General features: G+C 36.1%; 1 protein-coding gene across 5 annotated transcripts in view; it reads left to right on the forward strand.

Moving 5' to 3' along the window:
* Positions 1-552: 552 nt before the first annotated feature.
* The window catches only part of EIF2B3 (eukaryotic translation initiation factor 2B subunit gamma), a gene marked incomplete at its 3' end in the record, with an annotated part of 102,782 nt that continues 80,908 nt past the window's right edge, over positions 553-22,426 (forward strand). For 2 of the 5 annotated variants that reach the window (XM_081948315.1, XM_081948319.1), the window contains exons 1-4: positions 556-696; positions 1,359-1,514; positions 6,824-6,960; positions 21,414-21,573. In XM_081948315.1, the coding sequence (XP_081804441.1) occupies positions 1,367-1,514; positions 6,824-6,960; positions 21,414-21,573 (445 nt within the window). In that variant the 5' untranslated portion in view covers positions 556-696; positions 1,359-1,366. Of the gene's footprint in view, positions 829-852; positions 921-1,358; positions 1,515-6,823; positions 6,961-21,413; positions 21,574-22,426 lie in introns of those variants that run through there. The other 3 variants (XM_081948318.1, XM_081948316.1, XM_081948317.1) reach the window with 3 other exon arrangements.

Consider the following 22,426-nt stretch of genomic DNA (forward strand, 5'->3'; position numbering starts at 1 on the left):
CAGAGCTGGCTGGAGAATTCTGGGAATTGAAGTCCACAAGTCTTGCCCAGTTTGAAGACACCTGAGCTATAGTTTCCCGCAAGATAGGTCAGCGCCTCAAGTCAATAGGGAGATGGGCGGAAGCCCACAGTGTGCGCTCCACAATAAGCTTTATATCAGTCCAAATCAAGCACTATTTAAATATGTTACACCACCATACTATGTAAATCCTCTTACGTTGTATTAATTTTCTCAATGCATATCACCATTTTTTGTTTCTTAAACTTAAAAGCACCCTGATCGTTGATCTAATACTTGGGAAATTACAGGGTATGTTTTCACCCTGAACTAAGGCTGCCCTTCAAGAAAAAAATAGGAAATCAGCCACCTATTTCTCCCTCCCGCTTTTTATTCAGCGCTCTTCCAAAAGGAGATCGATATCTCTGAGCTCTTTCGTAAGGCTCCTGTTCTTCGGAAATCTATAGCTCGGCATTCTCTTCACTTGATTATTTTTCCCTACCAGTGACAAGTAGATCGGTTATTCGGTGTTCTCCGTTAGGGCTGTTCATCGATTCGCTCCGCGTGTAAACCCGGTACGGTAGAGGGTGTGCACGTTTTGTTAGCGGCGCAAACGTGGAAGTGCACCGGAGGGGAAGCGAAGCTCTTATCATTGGTTCCCCCTTGTCACCGTGAAACCAAGCAGCCTTTAGGCTTCAGGTACCAAAGCGCTTGGTGGGACGTTGGGAAGAAAAGCCCATCCTTTCCCCCCCGTAGCCTGCCAGGTTGTTATTTATTTTCGTGGCGACAGGAGGGTAAAGAAGAGCGTCGTTAGTTTTGCATGCTTATTAGGTATAAAATTGATGCCTGGCTTTTCCAACAGAGTTTTTGATAAGAGAGTCCATATTCATGTGGAGCATATTTTGTCTACTTACCTGGCAGTGGTAAGGCTTAAGAACACATAATAAAGACTCTAGAATAAATGGAAAGAAAAATGATGTAATAAAGTCTATGAGCAAGAGTAGAATCTCTCAGCTCAAAGGGATCAGGTCTTCAGCTGCTTTAACTCAGAAAACAAAGATTTAATACAAGAATGAGAAGTGTACTATAATCTTTCAGAGGTTGACCTACAGTTTTGTGCATTTTCCAACATTGGCTATACTAGCTAGGGCTATAATACAGCAACTGGTTGTTGTAATTATGTAACATAAAAAAAGATGATTAAATGGCAAAATAGAAGGCTGAGGATGTTGGTTTCTGAGGGTTGTTGAAGTCTTACTATGGACTATGAGAAGTAACTAGTTCTGCACTTTGTTTCCTGTAAAGAGCATAGGTTGTCTGCTTATTGGTTGAATGCTTAGATTATTTTATTTCCCCCCCAGATTTTGGTATGGAGTTTCAAGCTGTGGTGATGGCTGTAGGTGGTGGATCCCGCATGATGGATCTGACCTTAAATACCCCTAAAGCTCTTCTTCCTATTGGTAATAAACCCTTGATATGGTACCCACTCAACCTGTTGGAACAAGTTGGTTTTGAAGGTAAGCAGCCTTGAATTTGATGTTTTGCTCAGTGGAGAAATGACATAACAAAAAGTCAAGGACACTATTTCAGCAGTACTGGGAACGAGCTTTGTCAATAAATCCAAGGAATCTGGATTTATTTGACCTACTATAGCTGGAAGTCGAGTTAATTCAGGATATCCCATTTGACTTCTAACATGATAGAACAGGGGTGTCAAACTCACAGCTTTCGGACTGGATGCGTCATGCACTGGCCACGCCCACGCCTGGTTTAGGAAAGGGGGAAAAAGTCACAATACGTCACATGATGAAGCCATGATAACGCAAGTTTGACACCCTTGATTTAGAAGAAGGAGGTTATATGATTGAGATCATCTCTGTATTTAAGTAAACATATACAAACGCTGTACATAAAGAATGCACACATTGAAATTTTTCTTATCTTTTATTCTTCTGGGAATTTGATGGGAATATTAACAAAATAAGGGGGCATGATGGCTCAACAGTTAAAGACACTGAACTTGTCAGCTGTCAAGCTGACAAGCCGTGTTCAAGACTCGAACAATGCACAGTGGGGTGAACGCCTGTTCCTGCCCCAGCTCCTGTCCACCTATCCCTTCAAAAGCATGCAAATGCAAATAGATTAATAAGTACCACTTTGGTGGGAAGGTAACAGCATTCTGTGCCCCTTTGTTGTATAACGATGCTGGTCACATGACCATGGAAAGTGTCTTCAGACAACTCTTGGCTCCCTTGGCCAAGAAACAGAGATAAGCACCATGCTTTGTAGAGTTAGACATGATTGGACAGGGAAAGCTTTACCTTTTTTCAACAAAATAGAATCAGTTCAGTGTAGTGGTTAAAGTATCTCACTATGAAACCGGCATTAGTCTAGCTCAAATTAGTTTTGGAAGGTCTGTGGGAAGCTTCCAAGAAGTAAATTGTATGTGTGGATGAGAGAGATTGTATTAATGCCATATTTATATGTAAAGGCATTATAAATCACCCTTTCCTTCCAAAGGTTTTATATGAGAATAATATTCACAATTTGAAGCATTAGACTAATTTTTCTCCAAGCACTTCATTCACTGATATATTTTTATCCAGAATTTTCATTACTGTATACATGACAATAAGTTATTTTAAAAAAATTCTTTTAGTATAATTACCTTGGATTAACTGATATGGTTTATAATGAATATGTAGTGGGGTAATGCAGTATTTCAGTTTTCAAGGTAATATGGATTCTTGGGAGAATGCACACATATAGTACCTGTGTGTAATTACACAAAGCAGCTTGCTTTTTCCTGGAATGGTGCAGGAAAATTGTACAATCACATGAAAAAGTGTGTCATATAGTTGTATAATTAGGCTTCACTGTAATATACCAGTAGTTAGTTCTACATTTTAGTCTGCCTCTCTAATTCTGTTATGCTGGTAAACGTTTTAACAATTCTTAGCTTAACCCAATGTATGAGACCAATCATCGTATCACATATGTTCATAATTAGTTTGTGATGAATTATATCTTCCATCTGCATTTACAGTCTTTTAAGAAAAGGTCTAAACTGAAGAAGTTTTAATATACATAATTTTAATTTTAAATGTATTCTCACCTGATTATTCGTGAGGTTCAGTAATTTTGCATAAACCCCAGAATCATTTTCCTTATGGACTAGCATTTTAAATGTAATGTGAATAGTGGCAGAATAGAAGTTTTATGAATAATGCTCATTTGCTATGGTTACTATTGAAAATTATCTAACTGAATACGAAATAGGAAATCATACTAGTCTTTTTGGCTCCAAGTAGGGAAAGAATAACTAATTGTTCAGTAATCATGGAGCTTAATGTGTAATTAAAATAGCATTAACAGAGTTGAAAGGGACATTGGAGGACTTCTAGTGCAACCCCTTACTCAAGCAGGAGACCCTATATCATTTCAGACAAATGGCTGTCCCATCTGTTCTTAAAAACCTCCAGTAATGGAGCACCCACAACTTCTGAAGGCAAACTGATCTAGCTCAGGTCTGTCAAACTCCCGGCCCATGGGCCAGATGAGTCATGCGCTGACCATGCCCACGCCCAGTTTAGCGAAGGGAAAAAAAGTCCCGATACATCATATGACACCTCTGTGATGATGTGAGTTTGACACCTCTGATCTAGCTTATTAGATGTTGTTTTCCAGTACATCATTTTCTTTTTAGGATATTTATTACATCAAGCTAATAGATTCTTATTCATGGTTCCTATGTTCAATTATATGGTTAGTAAAGTTTCTAAAGCAAAGTTGACAAAATAGGGTTATAAATAAGCACTAGGATGAGTTTCTACAGGTTGCATCTCTTCTCTGAGCCAAGAATTCTGTATTTTCTGCAGTGTCAAGCAAGAGCTGTGGCCCTTTTTTCTTAAATCCCAGTAATAAGAAGTATTCTTTATTAAGGTTGTATTGTGGAGGCTTCAAGGGAAAGCATCCAGGCAATTTTAAAGCTAGAACAGAGAATGAGCCATGTCTATTATTGTCATAAATTGTTCCAGTTTAATGAATGATTTTGTCCTTCCACAGTAAATACACCAATGGCAGATGATAGAAAGCATTCCATTCTTGAAAATAGTTCATTTCAAAGCGAATATATTAAGAAATGCTTAATATACTTTATGAAGGATGATTATTGAGCATTTCCAATATTGGTGCTTAGTATGTAGTTTCATTGGAGAAAGGATAAAGAGAGAAATAGTAAATGATTTCTGACACAGAGACTAGCATAAGAAATTATTACAAAGGCCTTCACTGTTAAAAAAAATCCTGTTTTCTTTTGAGTTAACCCATTCTGCTTTTTCCATTCCCATTCCATTTCCTTCAAAGGAAATCAGAGCAATATTTTAGGCTAATTTCCGGAACGCATTAGAGTGCTATGAAAATGTAGTTTCATTTGCAATACTAGCACACTGCCTTTTACTCTGCCTGCTCTTTGTTTAACAAATGGCTAATCTCAAATAATTTCCTTCCGCTTTTCTTCCCAGGGCCACAAGTTTAGGATATTTGGCACCTGGCAAAACGTAGTTAACTAGATGCTAGATTTTACTTATACGTATAATGCACTTCCTAGAAATCTCCTTTCTGTTAGTTATAAAACTTGTTTTCCTAAGCATTGCTTAGGTCAGATTTCTACCTTCAATAATGCTCAAATAACTAAATAAAATATTTCAATCTCCAACACATCAAATTCCAACCAGGAGAATTATTTCTTTGAAGTAACTTCAGAACAGAAAAAAAATGGCAGAAGAATTTTTCTATTTGGTCCTATACAGATTGGAAAAGTAAACTGAGTTAATGAGAAACCACTTGCAAAACTGCCCAACCCAATCCCATTTCAAAATAAAATTATTTTAATAAAAAAAGAGTTATTTCCTAAGAAGTCTATACCGTTTGAACAGAAGTTTCCTTCTTACTGCCCAAGAGAAATAGACATTAGCTCAAACTTAAAATATTACTGGCAATGCATTTCATACTCAGTGAAGTGTTTCTAGGCTTAAAACAACCTAATTCTGAGATATTTCCATTATGAGTGGATTTGCCTAGCTGTTCCCTTGCTGATCCAGAACTGCTTTTGGATTTAATTCCAATGTAGATTAAATGTTTTGATCAGTTGTATGCACCATGATTAATGGCAGGGGCTGTGGGAGTTCAGAACACCTGGTGTTTACTATGCCAGTCTTTGTTCTAGAATCTAGAATCTAGAGATCATTCATAATTATACATTTAAACAGTGGTGGTCTCAGTGCAATTCCCTGGCTGTCCCATTGTTTAGTTTCAACTATTGTGAAGTTGGCCATTTATTCCTAATCCAAGGCCTCTGCTCATCAAACAATTACAAATGAATAAAGAAACTTTTACCGTGTTAGTTTATTCAGAAACATTGTGAGAGATCTATCAAATGTGTTTTGAGAATCCAAATAAACAGTGCATATGAATTTACAACTATCCACATCCATATTGGGACTCTAAAACAGTGTTTCTCAACTTGGCAAATTTAAGACATGTGGACTTCAATTCCTCCCTCTCCCCAAATATACCAGGAATAAATGTTACCCTGAAAAATCTGTGTTTTCTTAAATCCTTTAAAAAGTTGATATTGCACTGGCTATCTCTTCTTTCTTTCTTTCTTTCTTTCTTTCTTTCTTTCTTTCTTTCTTTCTTTCTTTCTTTCTCTCCTTCTCTTTCATGTCTCTCCTCTCTCTCTCTTCTTTCCCACCCTCCCTCCCCTCCCTCTCCAAGATCACTGTAAGGTGCTGCATTTGCTGATTTTAGGAATATGAAATTTTACATGTGGGACTTTTTTTTTAGAACACTTGGATTAAAACCAATTAAATCAGATGAAAACGTATCTCAAACTCTTCTGAATGTTACATGGGGAGGCTCATGTATGCTTTTTCAAGAGCCTGATTTAATGGAATTTGAATTCAGAAGACAAAACTCCATCTAGACCAGGGGTGTCAAACTGGTGGCTCACGAGTTGGATGCGTCATGTGCAGGCCACGCCTACCCCATCTCCATAAATGGGAAAAACGGCGCAAAACATCACATGACAGCAATGTGACGCAGCAAGTTTGACTCCCGTGATCTAGATAATCTCATAAAATAAGGGACAAGTTGGTTGCAGCCATGAAGCCTTGATGAGGTACTTATGTTATTTGCATAAATGTATATCAATTGTGTAATTACATTATACTACATTACATAATTACATTACACAAATAATGTAAATTAGTACGAATTACATATTTTAAGATTTAATAGACATTTAAGATGAATAGAGGCTTCCTCTTCCCAACTTTTCCTTTATTCAAGTTATATTTCCATATCTTTATTAATGTCTATCTTTGTGTTAAATACATAATTATACATAATATAATTTTTATAGAATAGATTCTATAAAAATTATAGAATATATACAATTATATTGATATTTTTATATTTTTTAGATTTACTATCTTATATTTTGCTTAGGAGTTCTATCTTACAAAAGCAAAATTACATTCAATAAAATAGCATAAAATATTGTTCTGCAGACATAATGCTATTTTGTTCAGTAAATTATTTTTGCACATTTTGGCATATAATGAGAATTTTGAAACCTTGAAGAACTTGATCAAATTATTTGAGGACTTTGAAAGTTTTACAGCTTTAAAAGAATATAAAACTTTACATTTAAACTTTACATTTACATTTAACAGTTACATCGTTCTAAACTATCTAAAATGATCTATTCTGAAAAATGTAAACTATTTCGTAGACCTATTTACTTTTTCTTTCTTTTCTGCAGAAGTCATTGTGGTTACAACGAAAGATGTTCAGAAAGGGCTAAACTTGGAGACAAAACTGAAGCTGGATATTGTATGTATTGACGATGCAGATATGGGAACTGCAGACTCATTACGGCATATTCATGAGAAAATAAAGGTAATGCTAAGCATTTAAAATCATTTTAATTGATCATAATATGAGTAATGTGTATGTGTAAAATATAGAAATCATTCAACAAACCAGTGTTCACTAAGGAAATGAAGCACATTTATTTATTTATTTATTTTCTATGCTGTCCCCTCAAGGTGATTCTGGGCAGCTAAGATAAACCATCATCTTAGGAGATGTTTAGATCTTGCAAAGCATGTATATGTTTTTGAACTCTTATTCGTTGCTGTGTCCAATTCAGTTTTAGGGACAAGATTAACAAATTAAGCCAACCAATGAACAATAATGTAATTATTGTGTACCATATCTTTGAGAAATTATGAGAGAAAAATCCATTTGCTAAATAACGTTAAAAAATGGATTCATATCTCAATTTAGATAAGCTAATATATAGTACAAAGTATGTTCGCCACCTTGAGTTATTTCTAAAAATAATAAAGGCAGGCTGCCAATAAATAAATAAATAAAAATTCACTATTGATCATAGACTTTCTGTAAGTCTGTGAGCCATAGTAAATTTATGTAGAAATGGAATATTTCTACATTCAGTGAGATCTGACTCTAAATGTTGAACTGAAACACAGGAACAAAAATAATTGACTTTCTAGATATGATCTAATTTCATTATCCAGCATGTTAGTGAAACAATATTGTGTTTACGGGTACACTAAAGTGCATGTAATTCAAATTTCATTAGAATATTTTGAGCCAAGGTTGTTGGTTTTTCGTGTTTCTTATGGTTACATGTTTTCATTGTTAATATTCAATATTTATCTTGATCCATTATTTGGATGCTGAATTAAAAATTTAATTTAATCACTTCTTAATATGAAATTAAATTTAACTATATTGATATGCTTTATGAAAGCATATCAGTAATTTAAATAATTGAAATCCACATTACTAATATCAAAAAGCAATGAAATAAAAGCTGAGAAAGTGATAATCTTAGGTCATGAAGCAAACCTGTTGTATCAGATACACTAGCAATAAGTTTTAAATCTGAGCCGTGTATCTATATTATTACCACTGCTAGTGCCAGGAATTATCACTGCAGTACCACTGCTACTGTGAACAGAACTGGTTTTATAAAATCAACATGGTGCTATTTAACTGGAGTTGTTGAATAAGGGAGAAAATGTCTTCTTTTCTGTTTTGGTGGCCTTGCATCCAGCTCATTGCAATATTTTGTATCCTGGCAGAAAGCAATGTGTGAATTTGGGCAATATTTCGTCTGTTTCCTGAGGTTTGGCACCAACATCTGTAGACTCAGGTTATGCGGGAAGAGCCCATGGCATAGCTGCTTCCCATGCTATTATTACTCCTCTTGGGAATAGAAACAATTTTGGCACGAGAAACAAACCCACCGTCAGCACTTCCTACATACTCTCACTTCTTTATAAAATTACAAGGAAAAGCCCTGTGCAATTAAGACTAAAGATGGGAAGTGCTCTTGCTTCTTATTCAGTGTGAGCCAGAGACATTTAGAACCACAGATATGGCCCAAAACTATACTGCCTGGGTAAGAAGATTAACCATTTTTGCTGGCATGTGCATAGATAATATTATGTTGGTTTGGAATATGAAGATGAAAGCTGACACATTTTTCCTCTATCATCCTGTAAAAATCTTTTCCAAATTATGTCAGTAACTATATTCCAACCAGCTATTAAAATATAGTATTCCAGTAGTATAACAGAGTGGAAAAATGTACATTTTCCTGCACTAATAAATGTTTACTTGTTTTAATGGAACCCCTGACTAAACCACACAGTTACTATTGTTAGTAGACTTTGACTATGAAGTAATGATAGGTGGACTGCCTAGTGTTTCCTAAATCTTTCAGAATAAAAGTTGCAAAAATGTACCCATGATCTTTCCATCAACAATGATAAAAAGCAGTAATTTCTTGGAAGAGCTAGGCTAAGATTTGCATCCTGGGTACATCTTTTGGAGCCGTATTGTGGAAAGTGTGATGTTACAGCAGTGGTCTGTATGCTGTTGAGGGTCAGTGATCCATGTAGTTTTGGACAGACAAGTTTAGTGCTTCACTTCCTGTGCTGAAAAACATTCTTTCCAAATACATGACATAAGAAAGCTCACTGTAATAGCTGGGAGGTGGAATCTGTGCTTCTGGTACAGTTGAGATGAGTTCCATGGTGACCATGGAAAAAAATCATAACTTGTAACAGAGACGTTTTTGGACTGTTGGTGGATTGAAAAACAACCATGAAATATGTGCATAGAGACAAATGGGACGTTTTACTCCTTTGCTTATGAGTTAATTTTGAAATAAATAAATAGAGCATTTTATTTCTTAAAGCAGTTTACCAGACTTCTTTTACTGAGGCTTAACCGATGTTCTCTGAAGCACCGTATATATTTCTGAAATAAAAATAAGTGTTTTGCCTTACTCACCTCTCTTAACAACACCACAGAGACTTCTATACGACAAAAATAATAATACTTCAAAAGGTTGACAATCATAGGAGTTTTGGTAAGGTCTGTGTCTCAGTGGAATATATGGGGAAATCCTTAGGTCACAATGCACAACCCAGAAGCAACCCTCCTCCCCCCAAGAAAAAATATCATTTTGCTCATTCTAGACATGAATTCATTTTGAAGTTCTCTTGTAAACCTGGATCCTATTATGAAAAAGGAATGGTTACAGAGAGGACTACTGTAGGGAATATCAAATTCAAGTTCAATTAAGGTTATGTTAATCCGGTTTTCTTGCATAAACAATTTTCCTCTATGGGCTAGTCAAAGCAATAAATATATTTCCAGCACATATGTGGTAGGGAAGTTGCTTGTCTTGCCGAAGGTCACTATGTATATTTGCTGTTCCCTTATTTTAGTTCTGGAAGAGGATGGAAAAATGTGTGGGGCAGCTAACAGATCTATAAGGCCCATTTTATACAATAATGCAACGTGCCCGATCAAAACTTGGAATGGAATAACTTATAAATTCTAAGCACTGGTTATGCTTCTTCAAAACAAAATTAATCTGTTTGCTACACTAATTAGAAACGTTATCTATAGAGATTCTCAATCATCCAGGTCATGATTGTCTCAAAGGTGCTTTTTCTAAAAGGGAAATAGACTTTCTTGGGTTTTGTTTTTCCTTTGAAAATGTTTCGTGTCTCATACAAGAACCTCAACTGAAGAAGCTTCTTGAATGAGAAACAAATTTTTTTTTAAAAAAACAAAACAAAACCAAAGTCCAATTGCCTTTTGGAAAAAGCACCTCTGGAATAGAAGTACCACTTTTGCATCTGTTGTAGAAAGGAAGAAAGGGTTGCCTTTTCTTTGGATGTGTTCTCAAAAGTCCTCCTTAAATCTTAGAATTGAGAATTAGGTTGCTACTATTCTTTCTGTAGAATGAATATTTTATTGGTATAGAGTCCAGTGATGGCGAACCTTTTTCCTACGGCGTGCGAAAATTGCAGAGTATACATATACAGGTGAAACTCGAAAAATTAGACTATCATGCAAAAGTTCATTTATTTCAGTAATGCAACTTAAAAGATGAAACTAATATATGAGATAGACTCATTACATGCAAAGCAAGATAGTTCAAGCCGTGATTTGTCATAATTGTGATGATTATGGCTTACAGCTCATGAAAACCCCAAATCCACCCTCTCAGAAAATTAGAATATTACATGCAATCAATAAAACAAGGATTGTACATAGAACAATATCGGACCTCTGAAAAGTATAAGCATGCATATGTACTCAGTACTTGATTTGGGCCCCTTCTGCAGCAAATTACTGCCTCAATGTGGCGTGGCATGGAAGCTATCAGCCTGTGGCACTGCTGAGCTGTTATGGAAGACCAGGATGCTTTAATAGCGGCCTTCAGCTCTTCTGCATTGTTCGGTCTCATGTCTCTCATCTTTCTCTTGGCAATGCCCCGTAGATTCTCTATGGGGTTCAGGTCAGGTGAGTTTGCTGGCCAATCAAGCACAGTAATCCAACGGTCACTGAACCAGGTTTTGGTGCTTTTGGCAATGTGGGCAGGTGCCAAGTCCTGCTGGAAAATGAAGTCAGCATCCCCATAAAGCTCGTCTGCGAAAGGAAGCATGAAGTGCTCCAAAATCTCCTGGTAGACGGCTGCGTTGACCCTGGACGAAGCACAGTGGACCAACACCAGCAGATGACATGGCTCCCCAAATCAACACAGACTGTGGAAACTTCACACTGGACTTCAAGCATCTTGCAGTGTGTGCCTCTCCATTCTTCCTCCATACTCTGGGTCCTTGGTTTCCAAATGAGATGCAAAAGTTGCTCTCATCAGAAAAGAGAACTTTGGACCACTGAGAGACTGAGAGACTATTTAAAGGCTCAGGAACCCTTTGCAGGTGTTATGGCTTAATTAGCTGATTAGACTGGGACACTTTGAGTTTAGAATATTGCACCTTTTCACATTCTAATTTTCTGAGATTGTGGATTTGGGGTTTTCATGAGCTGCAAGCCATAATCATCACGATTATGACAAATCATGGCTTGAACTATCTTGCTTTGCATGTAATGAGTCTTATCTCATATATTAGTTTCATCTTTTAAGTTGCATTACTGAAATAAATGAACTTTTGCACGATATTCTAATTTTTTGAGTTTCACCTGTACTTCACGAAAAGAAAATCTTAATTTAAATTCTATGGAGATTCTCAGTCATCCAGGTCATGGTTGTCCCAAAGGTACTTTTTCAAGAGGCAATTGGACTTCCTTGTTTTTATTTGAAAACGTTTCGCTTCTCATCCAAGAAGCTTCTTGGATGAGAAGTGAAACATTTTTAAAGAAAAACAAGAAAGTCCAGTTGCCTCTTGAAAAAGTAACTTTGGGAGTTCATTTAAATGCTTACTCTCAGAAATTCTGAACATCTTTCAAAATCAGTTTGGCATTTTTTTCATTTTTCTTCATCTATAATTTATTGATTAGGGGAAAGATAAACTGGTGATAGTGAAGGTGTGTCCCATCCAGTTGTTGGCGTGATGAGATAAAAGAAATAGCCATTTTTTAAAGCTCAGTCTCAGACTTTTGAATTGTAATCTTGGATGTTTTATTCAAATAGAATAAAGGATATTTATTCAGAAAGAAAGAAAATTGTGTTTTTATATAACTTTTGTAAACAATACTATTAAGGGAACCACTTTGGTATGGTGGTTAAGGCACCAGGCTAGAAAATGTGAGACCATGAGTTCTAATCCTGCCATTGCCACAAAGCCGGTTATGTGACCTTGGACTAGTCATTCTTTGCCAAAAGCAGACAATGGCAACCCATTTCTGAAAAAAACTTGTCAAGAAAACTGTAGTGACATGTCCAGATAATTGCCAGGGTTAAAAACTGGAAGGCACATGAACAGACACATAGGCACACAATACTGCTAAATTCTGAAATTAGTGGTGGGCGCAAAAGCTATATAGTTTTAGTTTCCTAAACCAATACATTGTCTACTGGATTTATATAGTATAGAAAAAATTTATAGTGTGGTTTAAGGATAATTGAACCTAGTATACTGCAGCTGAATGTTTTATGGATTGCTTTAAGTAAAACTGGAATGAATCCTACACACTAATGTCTGGGGTGAAACTGCATATTTCAGGTGTTTAGCCTTAGGGATCTGTTGACTGACTTCAGATAGTAGATACCTAGATTATATTTTCCAATGAGATCGGGTGGATGGGACGTAATGCACTAGCTGAACAATAAGAAGAAACTACTGCATCAATAGGTAACGTTAGAAGCAAGTAATTGGGAAGAGGTTCTGCCTCTTCAAACAGAAGCTGGAATGTTGGGGGAAGCACAGGAGACTGTAAATGGAAAAGATGCCTGAACCGGGGGGGGGTGTTTGCTGCTTTTACTACCGGTTCACAACCTGCGTGCAACGTGCGTGTGTGTGACAACTTCGCTCGCACGCTCATGTGCACTCCAGTGTAAATTGTTCTTTGCGATGCATGCGCAGAACAATTTACAGTGAACTGCGCACGTGCAATCACTAAAAAACAAAATGGCAGTGCCCCAGCAGTGGCGAGGGAACCAGTTTGGGGGTGTGGCAGGCCTGGGTCACTGCCGGTTCTGCGACCCAGGCCTGAATTCCACTACCGGTTCAGCCAAACCGGGAGCAACACACCTCTGGCCTGAACCCCTTGTAAAAACTATTAATCAGACAATCTTTATGCAGTAAGAACCACACCCTAAAGCACCCTTGGTCTTTTTTTAAAAAGGAATCCTAATATTATTCCTTTGATTTGTTCTGATATCCAGCTTAATTGGATAAAGCCATATTCTGATATTATGAAAGAAAAAAAATACTCAAGCATTAAAAATGTCTAATAAAATGTTTAATAAACCTCTTTAATGTCCTTGTTGGAGTTGCTCTTATCCGCTTAAGAAGGTGATTTCCTAGGAGAGCAGCTGTGGCACTTAACCGCCCTGAGTCACTCATGATATTGCAATACATAAATTTGATAGATAAATAAAAATAAACTTTATAACACTAAAAATTGCTGTATGTTTAGAAAACTATTATAGTTATATATATTGTTACAAAGATGTACAGTAATATATATTATTACAAGTATCTACTGTTAGCACAGTTTTCTGAACTGTAGGGACTATTGTGAGTGTTATTAAACATACCTGTATTTCTGTTGCAATATAACAGATGATGTGGCCAGATTTTAACCCACAAATTCTGTGTAGTTGTGATCTGTTTATTTTAATCATACACTATTTCTTTTGCATTCAGCAATTTAATACTGTAGTCCTTTAGATACCAACTCCAAAAATGTCTTATTGAATTTAACAAAGTGTCCTAGTTAAGTGCACGTAGCACATGATTTTTAGGGATTTTTTTTTAGAAAATATTGGCTTGGCTACTAATTTAAAATAAGAATAACATGCCTCTTTATGTGGTCTGGGTGATCCTAGGTCATCTGCTTTAAGGGATTTTCGCTGGGGTATCTGAATCAATTATATTTTTAAATTTCTTGGGTTAAATTCAGTTGTCAGCATTGGAGTGAATGTTCAAAATCTATAGTTGCTTTGATTTTAATCTCTGTTTACATTAATTGAATTAATTGCAGTAGGGATATAATTGGCATACTATATCCTACATCAGAAAGCCTTAACTATTAATTTGGATGTGCTGTATATTTCATTATTGGTTTCACAGCTACCATGTTTCCCTGAAAATAAGACAGGGTCTTATTTTCTTTTGACCCCAAAATAAGCACTTGGCCTTATTTTTAGGAGGTGTTATTATTTTTGAGATGTAGGAGGCAGCAAGTGTGGTCACCTCATGACTGCTGCTGTGTTGCAATATTTTCAGGGAGGGTTATTTTGGGGGGAAGGCTTATTTTAACGCATGCGCTCAAAAGCCCAATTGAGCTTATTATCCGGGGAGGTCTTATTTTCAAGGAAACAGGGTATTATTTTTGCATTTGCATAAAATCAATTTTGTGTAAAATTAATTAATACAACACTACCCTTTTAATCAAATTGATGTGTAAGGGATAGTTGTTTTTTCCCAATCATTGGTCCTAATGAGACTTTCTTGCTATATAGTTTTTAAAAAGTACAGACCATATTTCCCCCCTCTTTCTGCCGCATCGACCATTGAAAGTAAAGGAAAATAGAAGTGTCTACTAGGGTGCTTGCCTAGTTTATTTTTCATTCAGGCATTAGTTTATTCTTTCAGGGGTTCCATACTGGAAAAAGGGCATCCATCAGACAGTAAGAACTTTATTTATGAGGGTGTTGGTGTTTCAAAGGGGAGGCTGTTGAATCCCAAAAGAGCCTTTCATGGTGTACTCTCAGCATGTATCTGAGGCCGCTGCTCTGCTCATCAGGAGGAGAGGCAGAAATTTGGGCTTCACTTAGCAACCATGTGTTTCACTGGTCCCTGTGCTCTCTGACGTTTATTTACATATTGAAGAGTAAATGGGTAGAACAGATGGCAACCAGACATTTGGTGGTTCTGTTCCCTTACGCTCCTCAGGGGTCTTGTATTCAGCCTTTGCCAGAGTTCATCCTAAAAAAAACCCTCGAGAAGGCTGTTTGCAGTTGCGAAAGCCTTGTTGGCAGTTTATGAGGATGACAGATTAAAATAGTGCAGCTAAATAATTACAAGATTGAGTTAACAAGGTCCAAAATGAAGGCTTGCCCGTGGGCCTGAGGTGGCTTTTATCATTGACAAGAAGGAGGTATCCTATCAGGAAAAGATCTAGTCTTTAAAAGCAACCAAACTGTAACCTTGTCCAGGTTTTCAACAAAAAGTTGTGTTGTTACAATAAGTTTGACAGATACAGTTTATAGCTTTTAAGGGTTCCTTATGTGCATAACCAATAATTGTTTGAATATTTATTCAGATTATTGGTTGGTGTGGAATTTTATTTTTTCTTTGCCCCTATCAGATTAAGTGGGATTACTTTATAATAGGCGGATAATTTTTTCTGTGTTGTCAGTTTTTCTGTGAAATATTTTGAAATACTATCTTTTTTTTTTCCCGATTAAATTTTTATTATTGAAAAGTTTTACACAAAACAAATTTTTTTTTAAACATTTTCTCCCTCCCCTCCCCCTCCCCCCACCCACCCCCCCATTTCCCCACCCTAACCCTCCCTAACCCAACCCCTGACTTCCCAGATAGAGACAGAAGCACAGTTACCAGCAAATCTGAAAAACAAATATCCCAATAATAATATGCATATATCAGAATAAAAACAAGATAATACAAAAAAGACAAAAAAGGAGAAAAACCATCATAACCTCCTTTCCAAAACCATTACTACATATTTATGAAACATTTCTCAACCAAATCCCATAGACACTTCCTTTGAACCGTACCTTAATTTTACAAAATCAATCCAGGGATACCAATCTATAATATACTTATCGTAAGAGTGATCTTTTAGATATACAGAAATTTTATCCATTTCGGCAAGATTTGCTACCTTAAGTATCCATTCTTCTATAGAGCATAATTCTGCTTTCTTCCAATATTGTGCTACCAGCAGTCTAGCTGCTGTAATCATATACAATATTAATTTAGTTTCAGCAACAGTGCAGTCAGGTACTATGCCCAATAGAAAAAATTGGGGAGCAAATTTAATTTTTCTTTTAAGAATCTTCTTCTGCATTATCCACCATATTTTAATCCATAAAGCCTTAACTTTCTTACAGGACCACCAAATATGAAAGTAAGAAGTGTTTGAACAGTCACACCTCCAGCACTTAGGATTGTGATTTGGATACATTTTAGACAGCTTAGCTGGATCTAAATGCCATCTATAAAACATCTTGTAAAAAATTTCCCTTAAATTCTGGGCTTGCGTAAACTTCACATTTCTAATCCAAATCTTCTCCCATGTATCTAGGATTATAGGCTCCTCTATATTCTGTGCCCACTTTAACATACAATCCTTAACTAACTCAGAAGCAGAGTCTCTCTTTATCAAAATATTATATATTCTTTTAATATGAAATTGTCCTTGGTCCCTAATTTGCTCAGTCAACTCATCATACGTATTCTCAATACCTATCCTCATATCTTCCTTAAACCTAAATTGTAACTGTTGATATTGAAACCAAGTCTGAACAATCTTTTTATCTTTTAGTTCATCTATCAACTTTAGCTCCCAATGATTATCTACCCAATCCAACAGTTGGGCATATGTAGTTTCATCGTGCCTCTGTGTTATACTAATATTTTCTATCATATGCCTTGGTATTACCCAGTCAGGAATCTTACATTGCATATTTGGCTGATACTTCTTCCAGACTCTTAACAACGCAGACCTGTATATATGCGTTCTAAAAACAAAATCCTGCTTTTTACCATACATTAAATACGCATGCCAACCATAAAGCAGATCATATCCTTCTAGATTAAGAATTCTCTCCTCCGTCATATTTATCCAGTTACTAATTGCTCCCAGGACAGCTATGAAATACTATCTTTGAAAAGCTGCTTTATATGCAGATGAATTGGTTACAAAAGGCATAACCTTTGTAGTTTATTTCCTTTTCTTTTTAAGTTATACAACTTAACCCATTGCTGGATATGACCTAGTCTGTCTAGTTAATTCTGTAATAGTATTAAATTTTTACGTAGTAGTTAGTGAAACTGATTATTTTTTGAAGATTTTATGGTGGGTGGTGGTGGTGGTAGAGGGGAGGGAGAGGAGGAGGAGGAGGCGGAAGAGGAGGAGGATGAAAACAATGACTCTACCATTCCAGGGTGATGTTATTCCTTTCAAAAAGAGCAATATTCATATTCTTCTATTAAAGCAATATAGGCTCAGGATTTTGCCTAAAGCTAAAGGAAGAGGAATTAAAATGACCTCTGTTTAAGAAATATTGTGAATAGTATAGAATTTCTGTAATAGTTTAAGATTAATTAAATTGTTTTTATTTTATTTATGACTTCACAAGATGAAAAATTAATGTACCTTGAAAGGAAATAATGATGGAATGATTTTTGACAACATTGATCATCTTTGTTAATAACATGTTATAATGTGCCTCTATGAAAATTACAATTGATCCCAGGAGGGAGGGGGATTATCTTTAGTTAATACAAATCAACTTGTAAAATTGTTCCCAGCAATATGTTTAGTATAGTAACCATAGTAATTCATTTCAATCTTTTAAAAAAGAAAAATGGTTCTGAAGTAGAGTTAGAAAAAAATAGTTTATAAACCAACTTTTTATCTAGATTTCCTTCCTATGTTTTATGATCTCTTATTTTCATTTAAAGTTTCATAAAAATATAGTGCTATGTAAAAAGAAACATTATCTATATAAAATTGTAGAGCAGAAAAGAATCCAGTGCATCGTTTAGCTGATGTCCTATCCTTCAGGATCAATAGAGCACTTTCAAATAGGATAAAATAATGAAAATTGAAAAATTGTGTGGGGTAATGAAATTGTTTTCCTTATTATCTTATTGCATTCATATATATCAGGCTCAGCCTAAGAAGAATCTAGAGCAACCCAGCCAGACTTCAGTTCTTTATTTGCTTAAACATAATACCATCTAAACCCTTACTACTCCCACCCTAGTGGATATAACCTGAGAGATTCTAGGGAGTGGCCATTCTAACTCTCTTCCTGTGTCTTCTATCTAGTTCCGGGCTGTGGTCCCCTCCTCCTGTTTCTGGAATGTACTCCCTCCTTCCTGCTGCTTCATTGTAATCCATCTCACCAGCTCCCCCTCCGTAGGCACTATATGCTATAAAATTCTCAAATGAAAATACCAGGCTGTCACTTGAATGTCTTGAACTTATTGGTTAGTGTGCTTCTCCTTATGTGGGGATGGCCTAAAGAGAGGAGGGGAAAAGATGCCCCCTAGGGAATGATCAGATGAGAGAGGGCATAGCACACAGTTGCATAATGAGCAGAGAAAGAGACTAAGAAAGGAACCCCTCTAATTTCTCAGGCTATGAAAAGAAACAGCAGGAGATTAGCACTATCAAACCTGCAAGGTTCTGTTCATGTAGACTCACAATAAAGTAGAACTAGCCGAACTGGTCCAGTTCCCTGTCTGGTCTACTTGGGTGGGCTGATAGCTTCATTTCTGCCTTCCCTTCAGAGTATACACCTTATTATGTGGGATAGAGGAAGAGGTGAGAAACGCTGCCCCAACATCAATCATTTCTTTCTTTGTTTGTTTGTTTATTTATTTATTTCAGGTCTCAGTAATTATTGTGTATTACATTATACATTTATTAAATTTATAAATTTATATCTAAGCCAGGGGTCTCCAACCTTGGCTATTTTAAGACTTGTGAAGTCTTGTGGAGACTTGTGGAGCAAAGCTGTCTGAGGAACTCTGGGAGTTGAAGTCCACAAGTCTTAAAGTTGCCAAGGTTGGAGACCCCTGATCTTAGTGATCTAACCATGGGTGCTTTAGAATTCTCCAGCATGTGTCTTTGACCACCTCAGTCAAGACTTAACTGGAGTTGAAACTTAATACATCAGATTGAAGAAGGTGGCTTTATATGGCATGAAATCTTTGGCTACACTTTCTTATTTCTGTCATTCTCACAGGTCCAAGGCTCTCTAAGCAGCCTGTAGGGAGAAGTAATCTACAGCATGGTTTTTAATAGATGGAATGAAAATTACATCTCTAGGGAACAGGGTTGAATATTTACAACACTTACAAGAGTTTGTATCTGCTCTCTACAGATGTAACTTACAAGTGGTGTAAATGTACAAAGGGCTCTTTTAAGATATATATTAATATAAAAGTGATGCAGAGACGGAAACCTGGATGCCTGGTTTGCGGAGAATATTTTATGTCATGCTCATTGTAAATAATGAGAGCTTTCTCCCCCTCCCTTTTTAATTGATATTTTTAAGAAATGTATTTCCTAGAAGAGAAAACCTAAATGTTGATATTAATAGAATATCCCATACCTTGCAGATATTTTCCTGGTATTACAATGCAAAAACTGTCATAGTTTACATGTTGGAAATATGTGTTTATAAATTTTAGTTTGCTGGAGCATGAAGCCCAGTTTGGACTGTTTGCATGCAGGCTGACCCATTCAGAAGGTGGCTACATCCTACTTTGTAGACATTCTTAAAACATCATTGCATCAGCCTCCTTCCTCCCTAAGATGCCCCCTGTCACTACTGCTCACCTTCTCCTTTCCCCTTTTTCTGGATAGATGGGCATCATTCCAAACATAGCATAGGGTTGAAACAGCCCTCCATTTTCATTTTCTAAGAAACTTTATGAGACCCAGTAGCATTCTTGGAAATAAAAGTAGGAATGGAAGTTGAACTTTGCTTAATAGTATTCCAGATATTTGCCTGTAATGTTTTCTCTTAATAACATACAATATATTTTAGAATGATCAAATCTTTAATTCAGAATAGCATTTATAATGTTTATTGCATTAATCTTATCTTGAAGTAGATGTATTCTTAAATTTTGTGTCAGTGAAATTTAAATAAAATACAGTACATTGGCATAAGGTTGTGGGGTATTTATAAATAAATAGTTCCTGTTGGGAATTCCTGAGGTAGACTTTAGAAGTCATAAAATGAAATTAAAACTACAAGAGGATGAAAGATGTCGACTGTTTAATTCATTCTGACCGACCTGCTGCATTCTTGATAATTTGCCATCAAGTCAGTGTTGACTTTTAGCAACCAGTTTCCTAACTGGTCAGACAGTTTTTCACTAACTGGTCTATCAGATCCTCTAATGGTGCAATCATGACTACAGCAACTGAAGCCATCCAGTTTGCTGCTGGTCATTATCTTCTGAAATAGGATAATTTGTGCCTTGAGTGAGTTTGGATTGATGTCTTAAGTGATCCATTTGGTTTTTTTTCCTGTTTGTCCACTATATTCTCTGGAATCTTTTCCAACACTAAAGTTCAAAACCATCAATACTCTTGATACCAACTCTCACTTCTATAGATTGTCACAAGAATTAGTATTTTAATCTTGGTAGATATAGATAAATCACTGTGATGGAATATATTTTCCAAATCATGCGCTTAATGTCAGGGAATTTGCTATTGGGTAGAAAAATGTCAGGATTGTCACTATAAATAATAAAACTGTGCACATTTTTATAATTCTGCAATCCAGAATTATATGGCAAGGAGAGGGTTAAAATAAAATACCACTAGCCCTTACGAAATATAATGGCAATAACAGAAATGTTAAAGTAATACAGGTTTTTGCAATCTAATAACTCTGTCTAGAAGAGACATTGCAAGAGTACCACACTGTAAGTGGCTATTGGACTAATAGCTGACCCTCTCCCCCTTCCTTGCCCAGCTTTTAATTCATATTGCAGTATTTTCATTATTCTTATTGTTCCATTGTTTAACTATTTTTATATTTAAATATTTATAATTTTCTACTGTTTTCAGCTGGCCAGAATAGCCCCACAGCAAGATGAGTGGTAAATAAATGTAATAAGAAATAAATAAATAAATAAAATAAAATAAAAGTCTAGCACATAAAATGCCTTTAAAAGGTGGGAAATAAGTAAATAAATATAAAATAATAAAAAGCTATTGTAGGATTGATGTACCCTGTTTCTCCGAAAATAAGACCTCCCTTGATAATAAGCCCAATCGGGCTTTTGAGCGCATGCGCTAAAATAAACCTTCCCCCGAAAATAAGACCTCCCCGAAAATATTGCATCACAGCAGCAGCCATGAGGTGACCACGCTCGCTACCTCTGCACTTCAAAAATAATAAGACCTCCCAAAAAATAAGGCCAAGTGCTTATTTGGGGGTGAAAAGAAAATAAATCACTGTCTTATTTTCGGGGAAACATGGTAGAATGTTAACAGCATTAGCAGTATTTGCTGGGAAACCCTCCTATGTACTCTTCTTCATATTTCAAAACAATGCATGTACATGTTTATAAGGAAACAATATTTTTCTTTTTATGTTTTCACAGACAGATGTGTTGGTGCTGAGTTGTGATCTAATTACAGATGTTGCTCTTCATGAAGTAGTAGATTTATTTCGAACTCATGATGCCACACTCTCCATGTTAATGAAGAAGGTCTGTGAACCCACAGAACTCGGACCTGGACAAAAAGGGAAGAAAAAATTAGGTAATTCAGTGAGCCTTATTCTGGAATTTGAACCACTGATCCAGTGGTGGGATTCAATTTTTTTTACTACCGGTTCTATGGGTGTAGCTTGATGGGCATGGCCTTGCTTGGTGGCCATGGCTCGGTGAGCGTGGCAGGCGAAGGATACAGTAAAATCTCCATTCCAACCCCACTCCAAGGGAAGGTTACTGCAAAATCCCCATTCCCTGGGACTCAGGAGGCAGAGAATAGATGGGGGCGGGGCCAGTCAGAGGTGATATTTACCAGTTGTCTGAACTACTCAAAATTTCTACTACTGGTTCTCCAGAACTGGTCAGAACCTGCTGAATACCACCTCTGCACTGGTAGTTTCACACAGTTTGGTAGTTTTTGCAGAATGTTAACAGTTTTCACAAGCTGTCTGCAAGCTGAAATGATATCTCAGTTTCTCTTCCAATTCCTGATAACCCATATAATTATTGTAATTACTATTATGATGTTGCCATACAATATGTCATTTTTCTGTTATATTCTAACAGCAGTTCTATTCCTAATAACAAAATGTTGGGTTATTTAGCAATAATATTGAAACAGCTTGATTTATACCATCAGGTAAAATGCACAACCCCAAAATAAACTATAAATGACTTACAAGATTATGCCTTTAATAAAAATGTATTAGTTTGAAAAGAATCTACCAGATTCCATCTGATTCTGGCTACCATAAACTAACACAGCTCCCTTCCTACAATACTCAATATGGTGACTTTCTTTGTAAACCTTACAATACATTTACTCAAAATATTTGTTTTTTTTGTGGCATTCCATCGCTATTCTGTTTAGGCAGAATAAACATAAGTTTCTTAAATGAAAT

The sequence above is a fragment of the Natrix helvetica genome (assembly GCF_964273705.1).
Source record: "Natrix helvetica genome assembly, chromosome: 3".
Taxonomy (NCBI): domain Eukaryota; kingdom Metazoa; phylum Chordata; class Lepidosauria; order Squamata; family Natricidae; genus Natrix; species Natrix helvetica.